Source organism: Haliotis rufescens, unplaced genomic scaffold, assembly GCF_023055435.1.
Source record: "Haliotis rufescens isolate VD_foot unplaced genomic scaffold, xgHalRufe1.0.p SCAF_36, whole genome shotgun sequence".
Lineage (NCBI taxonomy): Eukaryota > Metazoa > Mollusca > Gastropoda > Lepetellida > Haliotidae > Haliotis > Haliotis rufescens.
The window spans coordinates 2786416-2804655 of NW_025964068.1; the positions used below are offsets into that span (position 1 = coordinate 2786416).

An 18240-nucleotide genomic window follows, 5' to 3' on the forward strand; every position below is an offset into this window, starting at 1 on the left:
CGGGATGGTGAATTGGAGTGTGTTAGGATGGTGAATGGGAGTGTGTCGGGATGGTGAATGGGAGTGTGTCGGGATGGTGAATGGGAGTGTATCGGGATGGTGAATGGGAGTGTGTCGGGATGGTGAATGGGAGTGTGTCAGGATGGTGAATGGGAGTCCTGACACAAACCAATTCACATCATCCTGACAAACTCTCACTCCCAGTCACCATCCTGACACTCTCCCAGTCACCATCCTGACACTCTCCGAGTCACCATCCTAACACACTCCCATTCACCATCCTGACACACTCCCAGTCACCATCCTGACACACTCCCATTCACCATCCTGACGCTCTCCCAGTCACCATCCTGACACTCTCCCAGTCACCATCCATACACACTCCCGGTCACCATCCTGACACTCTCCCAGTCACCATCCATACACACTCCCGGTCACCATCCTGACACACTCCCATTCACCATCCTGACACTCTCTGAGTCACCATCCTGACACACTCCCATTCACCATCCTGACACACTCCCAGTCACCATCCTGACACACTCCCAGTCACCATCCTGACGCTCTCCCAGTCACCATCCTGACACTCTCCCAGTCACCATCCTGACACACTCCCGGTCGCCATCCTGACACTCTCCCAGTCACCATCCTGACACACTCCCATTCACCATCCTGACACTCTCCCAGTCACCATCCTGACACTCTCCCAGTCACCATCCTGACACACTCCCATTCACCATCCTGACACTCTCCCAGTCACCATCCTGACACACTCCCGGTCGCCATCCTGACACTCTCCCAGTCACCATCCTGACACACTCCCATTCACCATCCTGACACACTCCCATTCACCATCCTGACACACTCCCATTTACCATCCTGACACACTCCCAGTCACCATCCTGACACACTCCCAGTCACCATCCTGACACACTCCCAGTCACCATCCTGACACTCTCCGAGTCACCATCATACTCCCATTCACCAGGTAAACACACATTCACCATCCTGACACACTGAATTTCAGACAAAACTGATATTTTACTTTTTGTAAAGAACATATTCTGACTAAGTCCTGAATTCACCCAAATACTGATATAATGTTACAAGTAGCTTCAACATATACACAGACAAAATGACTTGAAGTCAACAACCACTGACATGATCACTTGTACTAGCAGCAACATCCACATGATCAAGCATGGGCAGTTATTGTCTTTGCCCAAACAGACAGTAATGACAGCTGAAGTATGTTAAGTACAGTAGTCAACCGCATGATAAGCAAGTAACTGTGATAATCCCAAGTCAGAAGGATTAAGTCAATCTGCAGCAGGTGGTTGTGTATTAGCGGCTGATCCCACCGGCTGTCCTGCTTATCCCAGTGTGTTCCAGCTGTATCAGGTCTGTAAATCACCCCTGGGGCAGGGCTGAACACACACAACCATGGCCAGGGATAATCAGCTCAGCTACACCACCCCCCCTACCTCACGTCCCCCACCTCATTACACCACCATGCCAATTATTGACTTGATCAGATTATTGTAACTCATATCTGTGCTTGAACATGTTATTACATGTCACATGGCCGTCCTACAAGGCCAGTCATTAAAGCCCATTTGGCTGTGGTGAACCTTCTGTGAGGGTAGTATCTGTTATTGTTAGCATCATAGGGTACTGAACATTTTACTGACTAAATCCAACTTCATTATTCTGAACACTCATAAAAGAAGGATGAACATAGATAGAACATATGACATAATGACAAAGATCTGAGATTCCATGAAACATGCGCCCTACCACAGATCAGGGGACAGATATGAGGGTGCCAAGCCCTTCTCTAAGGCATCCGGCATACCACTTAATTTGTCTTGGCATCCAAGGTAAGAACTCTTGAGTGATATCAGTGTACACAGCTGGTACAAGTAAATTAAACTTGGGTTTTCAAATAAAATGCATGACCATGCATGCTCATAATCCTAGGGTTAAATATTTCATTGTTTTTGACTCATTGAAAAAAAGAAATTTCAACACTGAAATATTGGCCTCTGCATACCAGGTAAACATTTCTCTGCATCCAGTGAAGTGCACTGCGGTGTCCAGAATACCAATTTACAGGGCTCGGCATCTGGCGCACCAAAAGGGGGTTGGCACCCTCTGTAATTCCTGGAGAACCCAGTTATCACCCACCTGCCTTCATGAAGGTCCTGGTAATCAGTAGACAGTAAGATCTACATCATGTTTTATGGAATTTGTATTTACCATACAGCTTTTTCCAACTCTTCTGATCATTGTCATTAATTTTCCTTGGTAAAATCTCATCTTCCCTGAAGGCAAGAGAGTTAACTGACTATAAAAGTCCAGTTTCCACTCTTGCTGAACTAGGCTAGAATTATAGAATTACATTTGGCTGGATTAACCAAGTCTATTTATAGTCCAATCAAAATCACATTATGAAATCAACATCCAGTTTGTAAACTGCCTGTAGCTTTCAGTCGATTGCAGGCTTTGCGAAGCATGTGTACGTACCGTCAACTTGGCATCCACAGATATTTTCCAAAACTTTTCAAGTTTGTAATCAAGGTGATGATTTAATGAACTTCATGAAGTAAGACCTGTTATATTACAATATCGATTTTTATTATCGATTTGATCATCTTGACTGGGCAGTTATTTTGTTTAAAGCAAATGCAAGTTATATGAGCATGATGAGAATCATGGAATGGTTCCATCATGGTGGAATCTGATTGGTCAGTAGGTGGTACATAGAAAGGACATAACTGGTAATAGCCACTGGTGGCGCTACGATCGAACCAAGAAATTCCAGCCTTCCAGTAGTTCAGCAAGGGTGGAAACTGGACTTTTACAGTCAGTTAACTCCCTTGCCTCAGGAAGATGGTAAAATCTGGACCAAGCTTATGTTTACAATATTGTGGGACCATACTTCACATTGTTCCTGTGTCTTCTGTTCTATCCCAACTGGCTGAAACACTATACCAATGAAGATGAATTAGGTCATAATCAGGCACCATGTTGGGACTTGACTGGGTGTCTTAATCAGGACCCCTCCTTCTGCCCACCAAATACAGGGGCCACATGCTCAAAGTGGTCTTAGTGCTTATTATGGCCTCAATACTTTAAAACTTTACACTAACATTGCTTAAAATGTAACATAAAAGTGTTCATCACTGCCCAAGCTTGCAGCCTTTGGTTTAAATTGTCCAGACTGTGATATAGCTGCATCAATGTTATGTAAAACAACATTCACTCACTTACTTCAAGCAGACTTGGACCTACTGCCCCAAAACATGTAAGGCTAGTAGGATATTGAACAGATGAAAGAATGAGACCATGGCACTTAGGAAGCATAAGAAGCATTCAGAATACATTCAAACACATTAAAATAAGATTGAAACAAATTTATGTATGGAGCGTAACTTCCAGACACGTTTGACAAGCAGGCTGAACCATCTGTGTTTATGCTCTATTAGGTGGGAGTAAATCAGCGAACATGGCAGCATACAGCCAGCACAGTGTGTTATGTGACACAACAACAAATATGATCCCCAATGAGGCATGGTGGATGACATACTTCTAAGCAGGGTGATTTGTCATAATGCTATCTGTCACAGGGCCAAACAGCTATACATGCTGTGACAAAACATTCATGTCAATGTCTACCTGATATTTGACTTCTTTCTAGATGTGTCTGCAACCTCTGTACATGAAGGTTACTGAGTGTGTTCTTCAGGTACACTCTGTGTCCTGTGCATGTAGCGGGCGCCAGGCTGTCAGCAGATCACAAGCAGGGGCAGACCCTGGACAATACACACCAGACCGGTCATAACACTCATAGTAATGTACTGTCACATTCAAAGATGACTGACAAACATTAAAGACCAGTTTTCTAAAATATGGTAAGGACATTCAGTTTCCCTTGTTTAAAGATTCTTGTTGATTCTATCTAAGTGACAAGGTCAAAACTCCTGGCCCCAAAAGGCCAAGCTCAATGTAAATCATTCTTATGCAAACAAAGAAAGATGTGATGGTTTTAGCACAATTCAACTGATCAGGTGAGTGACTGTTGTTACATAACGTAACCAACAATATTCAATTATTGTACCTTGTATATCATTAAGTCTGTGACCAAGGTAGCAATATACACCACAACCGAGGGGTAAGAGAGGAATACACACGGTCATCTTCCCAGGCAGCTCAGAGGAGGAGGGTTGGGGGTATTCTCCGATTTTCATTTACACTATATTGACTTGTAACACAAACTAAAGATTTTTCCAGAGGATTGCTTATCATATAGTGTGTATATGTTAAAGTCAATGTGTAATGTGTAAAATGACTGAAATTTTCACTTTTACAATTTGACAAAATGCCAGTACATTTCAGGGTTTTTTACAAATTGGCTGAAAAATCTATCCATTTATTTTATCATGATAACAAATACCAAACATTGTTACTTTAATTTCCTCACCAAGTGACTGAAAATGTTAGGATTAAAAGAAAACAAAAGCCAATGCCTATTTTCAAATTTTTGGGTTTCTAATCCTGGCATAATTAGTCTATTGTGATGATTTCAAGCTCCAATGAACAATTTTTAGTCAATCTGTTAAATAAACAGATAGCTTTTTTAGTCAATTTGTAAAATGACTGAAATATTTAGGCATTTTATAAATTGCCTCAGTGAATCACATTTTAGACAGACTGTGTTGTTGGTCTCGTATCAAAGAACTTCCCCACGATAATGTAAAAGAAGTAGAATGATTTTGTTCAATGCTACAGTAAATGAATGAAAACAAAATGCAAATATCGTAATTAAAACAGACAAAAGTTATATGTATAAAATTAGGCAGCTACCTTGTTCGAGGAATGGATCAACATGTGTCCATATCCAAAAAATAGAACAATATCCCATTCATCTGCAGCTGTACAAAGAAACCTGTTCGATGTTACATGTCTTTGTAACAATCTTTGACAATTTTACAATAATAAAATGTATACAGCATTTCACTTTATTATAACTTGTGTTCATGTCTCAACTGATCACGTAAGTTTGTTTCAAGAGTTAAACAAAGGTGCCATGTCTCATGGGTCAGCTGAGATAGCACAGGTGACAACTATGTTCATGATGTCCATGGTTCTTTAATAAATCCATAGAGTTAGATGCAATTGCAAAATGGTGTTTCATTTATGAGCTCAAATAAATCAAATGTTTCATCTTAATATTTTAGGCCTTTTGACATGAATTTATTACATGATTAAATATGGAGCTTTAAAACCCAGAATTTGGAACCAAATATATCTCAGTCATCGTATTATCCACACAATCAGAAACAAAAAATGCTTGCAAAGTCGGGATACTTTTTTTTAATCAAACTATAACCAACAGGGTGGTTTCCAAATAATGACATCCGATGAGCTTCCACCATTCTTTTTGCCTTGTTTGTTTCTGTTGAAGAAATTAATTAACAGAGAGAGTAATGTTTACTAACTTGCACCCTTTGTAACATCAAAACCTTCGTAGATCATGGGTAACCAATCAGTGTTCAGAAATGTGTATAGATATTGGCTCAAAGTTTATATAGCTGTCCTAACAGACAGAAGCCCAGTCTCTTGCGAGCAAATTGACTACAGCGGACAGTGTTAGACAGATGGTTAGAGGCCAGAGCCGAGTGCCCCGTTGCTTTAAATCCAATTGCTTGCAACAAAGTGATCTATTCATACAGATGAAAAGGGATTCCAGCAATAGAATTCATGTTTTCTTCAGATGAAAGCTTTTATAAATGATGTTAGATATACAGACACTTGCTGTTTGAACTATGGTCACCATAAAGTTGGCTTTTCTAGGACACCAGGTGGTTCCTTGGTGTTACAGAGGTAATAAGCAGTCTGTATGATAATCACTTTAAATAAAACCCCTGAGCTGGCTAAGAGCATATAAAGTGACAAGTACAGTTAGCAGGTGGTAGATGAAACTGAACATTCAACTGATCATACGGGTAAACACCCTACTTCTAACAATATTGTGCTACGTCAACATTTGTTTAATTTTCAAATTTATAACCTTACTTCATTGTGAAGAAGGATGTTATGTACAGCCTCTGCCTGTGCAATATGTCCAATGCTTTCTGGTGAGAAAAGGTTGGTGAGAAGGAGGTGTTTTTCCTCACTAAATTGAGCTACTCTGGCAAACATTTTGAATTCTTCAAAAGGAAAAGTCTGCTTTGTTGTACATATGGACAAAGGGAACAAGTTATGTGAAAATGTTCAGTAGATGTGGAGAATAAGTATTTTTAAGTTTCAGTGATAACAGACGAATACCAAAAACCTGTAACATGTTCACGTGGAAGATGTTAGCATGGTTAACAAAACGGCTTGGTGAGCTGAACAATTATTCAGGCAAATAATGACTTGTCAGAGAAATAAACATTGCTGTTCTGACAGCCACAACAAAATGAGGCTCCCTCAGTGCATCCCCCAGCAGGGCCCTGTTCCACAAAGCGACCTTAGAGCTACATTGATCATAAGCCTATGGTAAAGTATGGGAGTTACGACCAACTTAGCACTAAGGTCACTTTGTGGAACAGGGCCCTGGTCAGCATGTACAAGACATATAGCAGCTAGTGTCACCCAGGATACAGCCAGGTGAGCTGTGAAGTATACATTGTGTACACACTGTTGTTATTGGAAAGGGATGGAAGGGCATTGTCTGCAGTTGTGTAGGAAAACATACAAGTAACAAGCTAGCTGTTCTACCACTGATGATGAGTGTATGCTATATCTAATATATGAAGCTACTTTATAACATGAAGTGATGTGTGTCCATACAGAATATCATTGAAACTACCATCGGCGCCCTTCAAGAGGTCACCTGCCACATGTAAAACAATACCACTCCAGCCCGAGAACCCTTGCCTTTATTCAACTACAGCAAGTATTGTAGGACATGTCATGTATGCTATCCTTGCTCGTTACAGGTTGAGGGGCAGTAATTACAGGCACTATTCCCACCTTAATGGCCCTTCACCTGGTAAAGATTAGGTGTTAGATAGATCAGATTACCTCCTCCTTGTACCACAACACACACAACCCTTGGTGTGACGGCGCTCACCTCACTAGACACACACAACACACACAACCCTTGGTGTGACAACGCTCACCTCACTAGACACACACAACACACACAACCCTTGGTGTGACGACGCTCACCTCACTAGACACACACAACACACACAAACCTTGGTGTGACGACGCTCACCTCACTAGACACACACAACACACACAACCCTTGATGTGACGGCGCTCACCTCACTAGACACACACAACACACACAACCCTTGGTGTGACAACGCTCACCTCACTAGACACACACAACACACACAACCCTTGGTGTGACAACGCTCACCTCACTAGACACACACAACACACATAACCCTTGGTGTGACGGCGCTCACCTCACAAGACACACACAACACACACAACCCTTGGTGTGAGGTCACTCACCTCACGAGTGTATCCTCCAACTCTAGACCTTCCCCACCCCCCTCTCCACTCCCAAATCTACATGATCGAGGTGACCGTGGCAGTGTATCCTCCCCTGCTAGACCTCCCCCACCCCCCTCTACACCCCCAACTCTACATGATGGAGGTGACCGTGGCAGTGTATCCTCCCCTGCTAGACCTCCCCCTCTCCACCCCCACCTCTAAACAGTCTTTTGAAGTGCTGCCTTCCTCTGTTCCACTGAACCAGGAACTAGGTAATTGCACTACTTGACAACAAGCTTGTACCAGACAATTTCCTATATGCTGCCTTGATCAGTAGTAACATAGCATAAGGTACTGTACTCCGACATAGGTGTACTTCCCTAGCAGAAACAACATATTCTCCACTGGTGCATGTTTTCTATAGCTAACTCGAGCCGACAAATCACAAGCATACATGTGTTCTCAGTAATATTCTCACATTTTCGCTGGTACACTGGTGCATCATCGTCAAACCTTTCACAATACAATTCCTGATACACTTAACATGGCATCGATTAACATCTAACATATACACTGCCATGGTCATAATGTCTTGTCTTTTAAAATTGCATCTGTCCCGTAATGGAACGTTTCTGCAATAAATATTATCTTATCTTATCTTATCTACACAGGATACCTGTCTATGCACAGGGCTCGATTTAAGGAACTTGATTAAACTTGCACCAGGTGCATGTTGACGTGAAAACAAGATATACCAAACAAGATGGGGACCCTTGTCCCATAAAGTTATGAAAGTTGAATCATAGGCCAGTCTGCTGCCAGTGTCACATACATTTATGATGCATTGCTGTAAAACATAATAGGAACATATGAACAGAATCTTGAAGTACACCAGTTTGATGAATTAGCCCAAGAAAGTATTACACATTACCAGTGTTCGAAATACCTGCCTGCCCGACCGTCCGAGACGGGTTGATTTCAACTCGGGCTGCCAGATTTTCAAATCCCCCTGCCCGACGGTCGGGTTATATTTCATATGTAAAAATATTCTAAATATTTCCCGATCATACGCATTATTTACATGATGTATTCTAGGATATTAAATACAAATCTGACCTAAAAAGTGTTTGCTATTTCTTTTCTTGCATTACTACATGTTTAATGAATTCGAATTAAAGTTTCAATTAAATTATCCTGAGAAACATATGATTATAGTGGGCAGGCAGGTTTTGGTCAGGGCTGGCAAGTATTTCAGCTAGCCAGTCCTGTGGTCTGGCTGACAATTTTGGGAGTTTCATACCCTGACATTACACAAAACACAGGAATTAGTGATGTAGTATGGAAAATAGTCTTTAGAGGTATTGACTGTAATTAAATATCTATTTTGTGTTTGGTAATGGTAAGTTAGACATGGACATTGAAATCATTTGACATACTCTTGGTACATGTAGACATAAACATTAGGTTGCATTTTTCAATAATAGGTTGCACTGGTGCATGTTTTCTATAGCTAATTCGAGCCGACAAATCACAAGCATACATGTGTTCTCAGTAATATTCTCACATTTTCGCTGGTACACTGGTGCATCATCTTCAAACTTTTCACAATACAATTCCTGATACACTTAACATGGCATCGATTAACATTTAACTGCACGTCAATTGTTGAGCTCGCATCAATATCAATAAGCAAGTACAAACTATTTCTTTAATTCCTCATAACGTTCAGATACGAAACCGGCCCGATAAGAACACTGACTAGCTTTTCCTTGCTGCCAAATATAATACAGTAGTGTCATATTGATGGGTATTAGTCAGTTGTCCTTCTATACCATTATCTCTGATGACTGAGATGATGTTTATGCAGTTTCGAGATATGTATCGTAGCGTGTGACATGTATCATGAAATCCCTAACTGATTGCCTAAAGAGTTGTACTATAGTCATGGTAGTTATACACATATTGATTTGTTAACAAGAAAAGCTGAAAGTTATACACTGCACACAATATTCATGTTGATATGACATTGATATGATATAAGGAGCTTAACAAATACTGTATATGAATGTAACAATGTTTCACATGCTACTACTAAGTATGCAATATTATCACACAGTAAGTCATGCAATCGAGTCTGGACCACACAATCCAGTGATTAATATCATGAGCATCGATCCATGCAATTGGTATCGATGACATGCATCAACCAAGTCAGCTAGCCTGACCACCCAATCCCATTAGTCGCCTTTGTGGACAGGTTGCTAAATATAAGGCCTTTTATTTTTTATCTGTTGCTTTACAAAAATGTAGGCCTAAAATTAAATGTGTTTTTTTAATTCAACTTCCAGATTAGTATTGCAACTAAAACTAAAACACAGTAAAATACTGAACATAATTGATTAGAACAAAGACATTACTCCCCATTTATTAACAAACAGTGGTGATAAAATCTCACGTTTTTCCATTTCACCATGTTCACCCAATTACAAAGCAGAGGCGCGTAAAAAGTAAGCGTCACTGTCATTTTTTTCTAATTTCAGGGAATTTCTTTTTACATCTGGTCTGGTATAAAACCAACTAAAAGGTATAAGGCCAATTGTAGCATGCAAGTGCATAGTGATTCATGGATTATACAGAACAATGCTGAACAAGATGATGTAATTGGACTTTGTTCAAGCCTGACTTCACAAGAAAAGCTTGTCTTATTTTCAATGAAAAGGATATTCTGTGAAGCATAATTAGAGATGGGTTATATAGCAAACACTGAAATAGAGAAACATGGGAAAGATTCATATGTAAAATAGGAAGAAGATAATTTCATCTCTAGTTCTCATAAATTATCTCCCATTGGAATACAGGTTAGAACTGGTCTCTAGCAACCAATGATGGTTGTGTGGGTCATTGCTCATAATATCAGCCACTGGATTGTCTGGTCCAGACTTGATTATATACTGGCCATTGTCATACAGCCCAGTAACAAACAAGAAAACAAACATAAATAATTCTCAACTTAGCCTGCTGGTCATAAGTCTAACAAGCAATAAAGCTCCTTGATACAGCTGTACTATCGTAAACATGACAAGACTCTCCTTGTTCCTCCCTGTGCATGTTCAGGTAGTCACTTCACAATATGCAGTGCAGTAAAGCTGGTTGGACACTGCTAATCACACTCTACTCGCCTTTGTAAGTGACACTTAGTATTAGAGTAACCATGGTAATGCTACAGTAAACAAGGACTTCATTCCAAAATAAATTATACTTTAAGCAACTTTTTGTAAAGATATCATAAATTTTATCATCAAACTATATTCGCAGATGTGTTTGTTGCTCTGCTGAAAGACTGTATAGTGCATGTACATCCACCTCATTACATCTCTTATACTTGGGACACAAAGCACTGATAAACTCCATAGGATATTATATAGGACAAACCTTGTTTTCAACCTTTAATCATGTTGATTCTAATTAATATCAATAATGTGTTAAACATGGATTCTTTGTACTTAATCTTTTCATTTCCTCTCCATGGGGCTACAGTGAACATCATTTGTACAACATCAAGTAAAGGCAAGTACGGAAAGTGTCAGGAAATAATGAAATACCGGCAGATAAAGATAATCGATGAGAGCCTATACATGGCCATAAAACTTATTGATATTACTTTTCTTCACAAGACATTTTTTATACATTTGTGTATCCTTGCAAGAAAAGGACCTGATAAGTGTTATTGATTTCAGTCATGAAGGTCATGTTTCCATGCAATGTTTTCCTGCCTTCACTAAGCTTGCTGTAGACAGGTATCAAGACACTGTCACACACCAAGTCCATTACGTGGTAGTGAACAAAACATTCACCAACATTCTGGAACTATTTATTCTCTAAACACTACTTTAGGATTATTATTATGATGATTGTTATTATGTAGGCGTGTCACAAAACTATGTTGTGTATCAAATATTTTGTTTTCCTGATCAGAATATATTTGCAGTTATTCAGTCAAACAAGGTGTTTGCTCCCCTTGTCAAATTGTCATTTCTCAATATTTAATCTAAGATACCAAGGTAAAGTTTTCTTCTGGTGGCCAATATTGGTAGTGCCCTTGACACAAAATAATATTTGATTGATTTCATTCAGTTATAATTTCAAGCTGTCCTCTAGTAATTGTATGTTGTCTATACATGTATTTTGTAAATCCCAGATGTCAAGAATACTGCATTAACACTCCCATATTACCTGTGTTTTCAACAAACACCCATTACAGATGAAACACAAAGACTGCCTTTAACTGAAAAAAATGTAATTCATATCATAATAATTGCCAGTAAGCACTGTAAAACCACAAGGTCTCTCTTTGGACTTCTGGCACAGGCACTTTGTAATTGGCACGGTAAAGTTATTAAATGTGCATTTTTTCTTTGGATGATGACTACTTTAACACAAAGAACTACTTAACCATCATGATGTACATGCAATTCCTAATGCTCAACAGACAAAAGTGTGACATGTCACCGACAATCAGAAGGCAATGTCATACACAGACAAAAGTGTGACATGTCACCAACAATCAGTGGGCAATGTCATACACAGACAAAAGTGTGACATGTCACCGACAATCAGTGGGCAATGTCATACACAGACGAAAGTGTGACATGTCACCGACAATCACAAGGCAATGTCATACACAGACAAAAGTCTGACATGTCACCGACAATCAGTAGGCAATGTCATACACAGACAAAAGTGTGACATGTCACCGACAATCACAAGGCAATGTCATACACAGACAAAAGTGTGACATGTCACCGACAATCAGTAGACAATGTCATACACAATCAAAAGTGTGACATGTCACCGACAATCAGTAGGCAAAGTCATACACAGACAAAAGTGTGACATGTCACCGAAAAATCAGTAGGCAATGTCATACACAGACAAAAGTGTGACATGTCACCGACAATCAGTAGGCAATGTGATACACAGACAAAAGTCTGACATGTCACCGACAATCACAAGGCAATGTTATACACAGACAAAAGTGTGACATGTCACCGACAATCAGTAGGCAATGTCATACACAGACAAAAGTGTGACATGTCACCGACAATCAGTAGGCAATGTCATACACAGACAAAAGTGTGACATGTCACCGACAATCAGTAGGCAAAGTCATACACAGACAAAAGTGTGACATGTCACCGACAATCAGTAGGCAATGTCATACACAGACAAAAGTGTGACATGTCACCGACAATCACAAGGCAATGTCATGCAAAGACAAAAGTGTCACATTTCACCAACAATCAGTAGGCAATGTCATACACAGACAAAAGTGTGACATGTCACTGACAATCAGTAGGCAATGTCATACACAGACAAAAGTGTGACATGTCACCGACAATCAGTAGGCAAAGTCATACACAGACAAAAGTGTGACATGTCACCGACAATCAGTAGGCAATGTCATACACAGACAAAAGTGTGACATGTCACCGACAATCACAAGGCAATGTCATGCAAAGACAAAAGTGTCACATTTCACCAACAATCAGTAGGCAATGTCATACACAGACAAAAGTGTGACATGTCACCGACAATCAGTAGGCAATGTCATACACAGACAAAAGTGTGACATGTCACCGACAATCAGTAGACAATGTCATACACAGACAAAAGTGTGACATGTCACCGACAATCAGTAGGCAAAGTCATACACACACAAAAGTGTGACATGTCACCGACAATCAGTAGGCAATGTCATACACAGACAAAAGTGTGACATGTCACCGACAATCACAAGGCAATGTCATGCAAAGACAAAAGTGTCACATTTCACCAACAATCAGTAGGCAATGTCATACACAGACAAAAGTGTGACATGTCACCGACAATCAGTAGGCAATGTCATACACAGACAAAAGTGTGACATGTCACCGACATTCACAAGGCAATGTCATGCAAAGACAAAAGTGTGACATGTCACCGACAATCAGCAGGCAATGTCATACACAGACAAAAGTGTGACATGTCACTGACAATCAGTAGGTAATGTCATACACAGACAAAAGTGTGACATGTCACCGACAATCACAATGCAATATCATACACAGACAAAAGTGTGACATGTCACCGACAATCAGTAGGCAATGTCATACACAGACAAAAGTGTGACATGTCACCGACAATCAGTGGGCAATGTCATACACAGACAAAAGTGTGACATGTCACCGACAATCAGTAAGCAATGTCATACACAGACAAAAGTGTGACATGTCACCAACAATCAGTAGGCAATGTCATACACAGACAAAAGTCTGACATGTCACCGACAATCAGTAGGCAATGTCATACACAGACAAAAGTCTGACATGTCACCGACAATCAGTAGGCAATGTCATACACAGACAACAGTGTGACATGTCACCAACAATCACAAGGCAATGTCATACACAGACAAAAGTGTGACATGTCATCGACAATCAGTGGGCAATGTCATACACAGACAAAAGTCTGACATGTCACCAACAATCACAAGGCAATGTCATACACAGACAAAAGAGTGACATGTCACCGACAATCAGTAGGCAAAGTCATACACAGACAAAAGTGTGACATGTCACCGACAATCAGTAGGCAATGTCACACACAGACAAAAGTGTGACATGTCACCGACAATCAGTAGGCAATGTCATACACAGACAAAAGTGTGACATGTCACCGACAATCAGTAGGCAATGTCATACACAGACAAAAGTGTGACATGTCACCGACAATCAGTAGGCAAAGTCATACACAGACAAAAGTGTTACATGTCACCGACAATCAGTAGGCAATGTCATACACAGACAAAAGTGTGACATGTCACCGACAATCACAAGGCAATGTCATACACAGACAAAAGTGTGACATGTCACCGACAATCAGTAGACAATGTCATACACAGACAACAGTGTGACATGTCACCAACAATCACAAGGCAATGTCATACACAGACAAAAGTGTGACATGTCATCGACAATCAGTGGGCAATGTCATACACAGACAAAAGTCTGACATGTCACCGACAATCACAAGGCAATGTCATACACAGACAAAAGAGTGACATGTCACCGACAATCAGTAGGCAAAGTCATACACAGACAAAAGTGTGACATGTCACCGACAATCAGTAGGCAATGTCACACACAGACAAAAGTGTGACATGTCACCGACAATCAGTAGGCAATGTCATACACAGACAAAAGTGTGACATGTCACCGACAATCAGTAGGCAATGTCATACACAGACAAAAGTGTGACATGTCACCGACAATCAGTAGGCAAAGTCATACACAGACAAAAGTGTTACATGTCACCGACAATCAGTAGGCAATGTCATACACAGACAAAAGTGTGACATGTCACCGACAATCACAAGGCAATGTCATACACAGACAAAAGTGTGACATGTCACCGACAATCAGTAGACAATGTCATACACAGACAAAAGTGTGACATGTCACCGACAATCAGTAGGCAAAGTCATACACAGACAAAAGTGTGACATGTCACCGACAATCAGTAGGCAATGTCATACACAGACAAAAGTGTGACATGTCACCGACAATCAGTAGGCAATGTCATACACAGACAAAAGTCTGACATGTCACCGACAATCAGTAGGCAATGTCATACACAGACAAAAGTCTGACATGTCACAACAATCAGTAGGCAATGTCATACACAGACAAAAGTGTGACAAGTCACCGACAATCACAAGGCAATGTAATGCAAAGACAAAAGTGTCACATTTCACCAACAATCAGTAGGCAATCTCATACACAGACAAAAGTGTGACATGTCACCGACAATCACAAGGCAATGTCATACACAGACAAAAGTGTGACATGTCACCGACAATCACAAGGCAATGAGGGGCGGTCGGGTAGCCTAGTGGTTAAGGCGTTCGCTCGTCACGCCGAAGACCCGGGTTCGATTCCCGACATGGGTACAATGTGTGAAGCCCATTTCTGGTGTCCCCCGCCGTGATATTGCTGGAATATTGCTAAAAGCGGCGTAAAACCATATTCACTCACTCACTCACTCACAAGGCAATGTCATACACAGACAAAAGTGTGACATGTCACCGACAATCAGTAGGCAATGTCATACACAGACAAAAGTGTGACATGTCACCGACAATCACAAGGCAATGTCATACACAGACAAAAGTGTCAAATTTCACCAACAATCAGTAGGCAATGTCATACACAGACAAAAGTGTGACATGTCACCGACAATCACAAGGCAATGTCATACACAGACAAAAGTGTGACATGTCACCGACAATCAGAAGGCAATGTCATACACAGACAAAAGTCTGACATGTCACCAACAATCAGTAGGCAATGTCATACACAGACAAAAGTGTGACATGTCACCGACAATCAGTAGGCAATGTCATACACAGACAAAAGTGTGACATGTCACCGACAATCAGTAGGCAATGTCATACACAGACAAAAGTGTGACATGTCACCGACAATCACAAGGCAATGTCATACACAGACAAAAGTGCCACATTTCACCAACAATCAGTAGGCAATGTCATACACAGACAAAAGTGTGACATGTCACCGACAATCACAAGGCAATGTCATACACAGACAAAAGTGTGACATGTCACTGACAATCAGAAGGCAATGTCATACACAGACAAAAGTGTGACATGTCACCGACAATCAGTAGGCAATGTCATACACAGACAAAAGTGTGACATGTCACCGACAATCAGTAGGCAAAGTAATACACAGACAAAAGTGTGACATGTCACCGACAATCACAAGGCAATGAGGGGCGGTCGGGTAGCCTAGTGGTTAAGGCGTTCGCTCGTCACGCCGAAGACCCGGGTTCGATTCCCGACATGGGTACAATGTGTGAAGCCCATTTCTGGTGTCCCCCGCCGTGATATTGCTGGAATATTGCTAAAAGTGGCGTAAAACCATATTCACTCACTCACTCACTCACAAGGCAATGTCATACACAGACAAAAGTGTGACATGTCACCGACAATCAGTAGGCAATGTCATACACAGACAAAAGTGTGACATGTCACCGACAATCACAAGGCAATGTCATGGAAAGACAAAAGTGTGACATGTCACTGACAATCAGTGGGCAATGTCATACACAGACAAAAGTGTGACATGTCACCGACAATCAGTAGGCAATGTCATACACAGACAAAAGTCTGACATGTCACCGACAATCACAAGGCAATGTCATACACAGACAAAAGTGTGACATGTCACCGACAATCAGTGGGCAATGTCATACACAGACAAAAGTGTGACATGTCACTGACAATCAGTAGGCAATGTCATACACAGACAAAAGAGTGACAAGTCACCGACAATCACAAGGCAATGTCATACACATCAAAGCATATGCCCAACCACATTCAATGCAGCTTGTGATTGAGAGCATCCATCAGTCAACAATATCAAAACATTGAATATTTTAATACTCATTTCCCCTTACCTTATGGTTTGTTCTATTGAAGTAATGCCTATACCCACTCATGTGTAAAGATATTATATCTAGTGTCATTCACTAAACACAGCAGAATAACGCGAGGCCCTCTGCAGTAGGTCCTGTCATTAGGGTACGGTACGGGACGTCATGTCACTTCCAGTGTACACAATAATGTAGAGTCCAACACGAATACAGGTCGGCGCACTGTAGTGAGGTTTATGGTTTTTATTTGAATTATGAAACTGCTCTTACATCTATTAAGAAGATTATTTTAGTACGCCGACATGTTTCTGCAGGTTGTCAATCCTAAACAATAGAGACCTGGGAAATTGTTTTCTGGGAACATGTGTAAGTATATACACGTTAACTTACAAGAGAACGCAGGGTCTGTTCGTCCTTGCCGATATATTCCGTCATGGTGTCACTTGGTAGGTATCCAGTATGCCAGGTACATGTCCAGCCGACCGACACACGTGTCCACTGCTACCGGCCATTCCCCTCTCCCAACACAATGACAATGTTTACATCCTACCGACATAGCATGCTCGCTCGTTAAATCAACGAGAACTGCGGTACCGTTAAACCCTAGGGGGTGACATGTGATTTACAGACTCGTCACTACATTCCGCGCATGTGAATCGGATCTAAGTATGCCATAGACACCTCCTACAGTTTATTTCAATACTCTTGAGGACCTTTCAAACAGTGTGAAAAAAGCATAGCGCGTCTTATTTGTTGACAGGGGGCCTGGCAACAAGTGCCGGCCACCCCCGCTCTGGAAGTGGGTACTCCCATACCGGTCCCGCTGACCAATCAAATATTTGCGGTGTTTCTTTGATCTAATCTAACGCCTTGTCTTGGGATTCCGAGTTGCAAACAGCACGTAATTTGATGAACCTCTTTCTCCAGAAAAACAACAACATTATTTTACTCTTTCGACAGACAACATATAAAAATAAATCGAACATTGCAAATGTTTCTATCACGTATTTCGCTGCTACCCGATTAAAGAATAGTTTCGATTTACTTTGAACATGTTTAAAATAGCCTTTTTCATGAAAGTTAGTTTGTTTCGTAGCAATGCATGAACACCGACGAATGTCAACAAAACGTAATGTACATTATAAACACATGGTGCCGGTGTTATAAGTGGTGTGATGCCGGCTAAATTCGCTTGTAATATGTTGTTTCGACCCTGAAAATCCCCCGGGGGAAGTAAAATAATCACACTTTTAT

At 40.9% G+C, this 18240-nt stretch overlaps 1 protein-coding gene across 1 annotated transcript in view; it reads right to left on the bottom strand.

The window, feature by feature from the left end:
* Nucleotides 1-17605, bottom strand: part of LOC125372113 — a 144207-nt gene extending 126602 nt beyond the window's left edge. The window contains exon 1 of the mRNA XM_048381151.1: nt 17377-17605. Within this exon, the coding sequence (XP_048237108.1) occupies nt 17377-17421 (45 nt within the window). The 5' untranslated portion in view covers nt 17422-17605. The remainder of the gene's footprint in view (nt 1-17376) is intronic.
* Nucleotides 17606-18240: the final 635 nt, after the last annotated feature.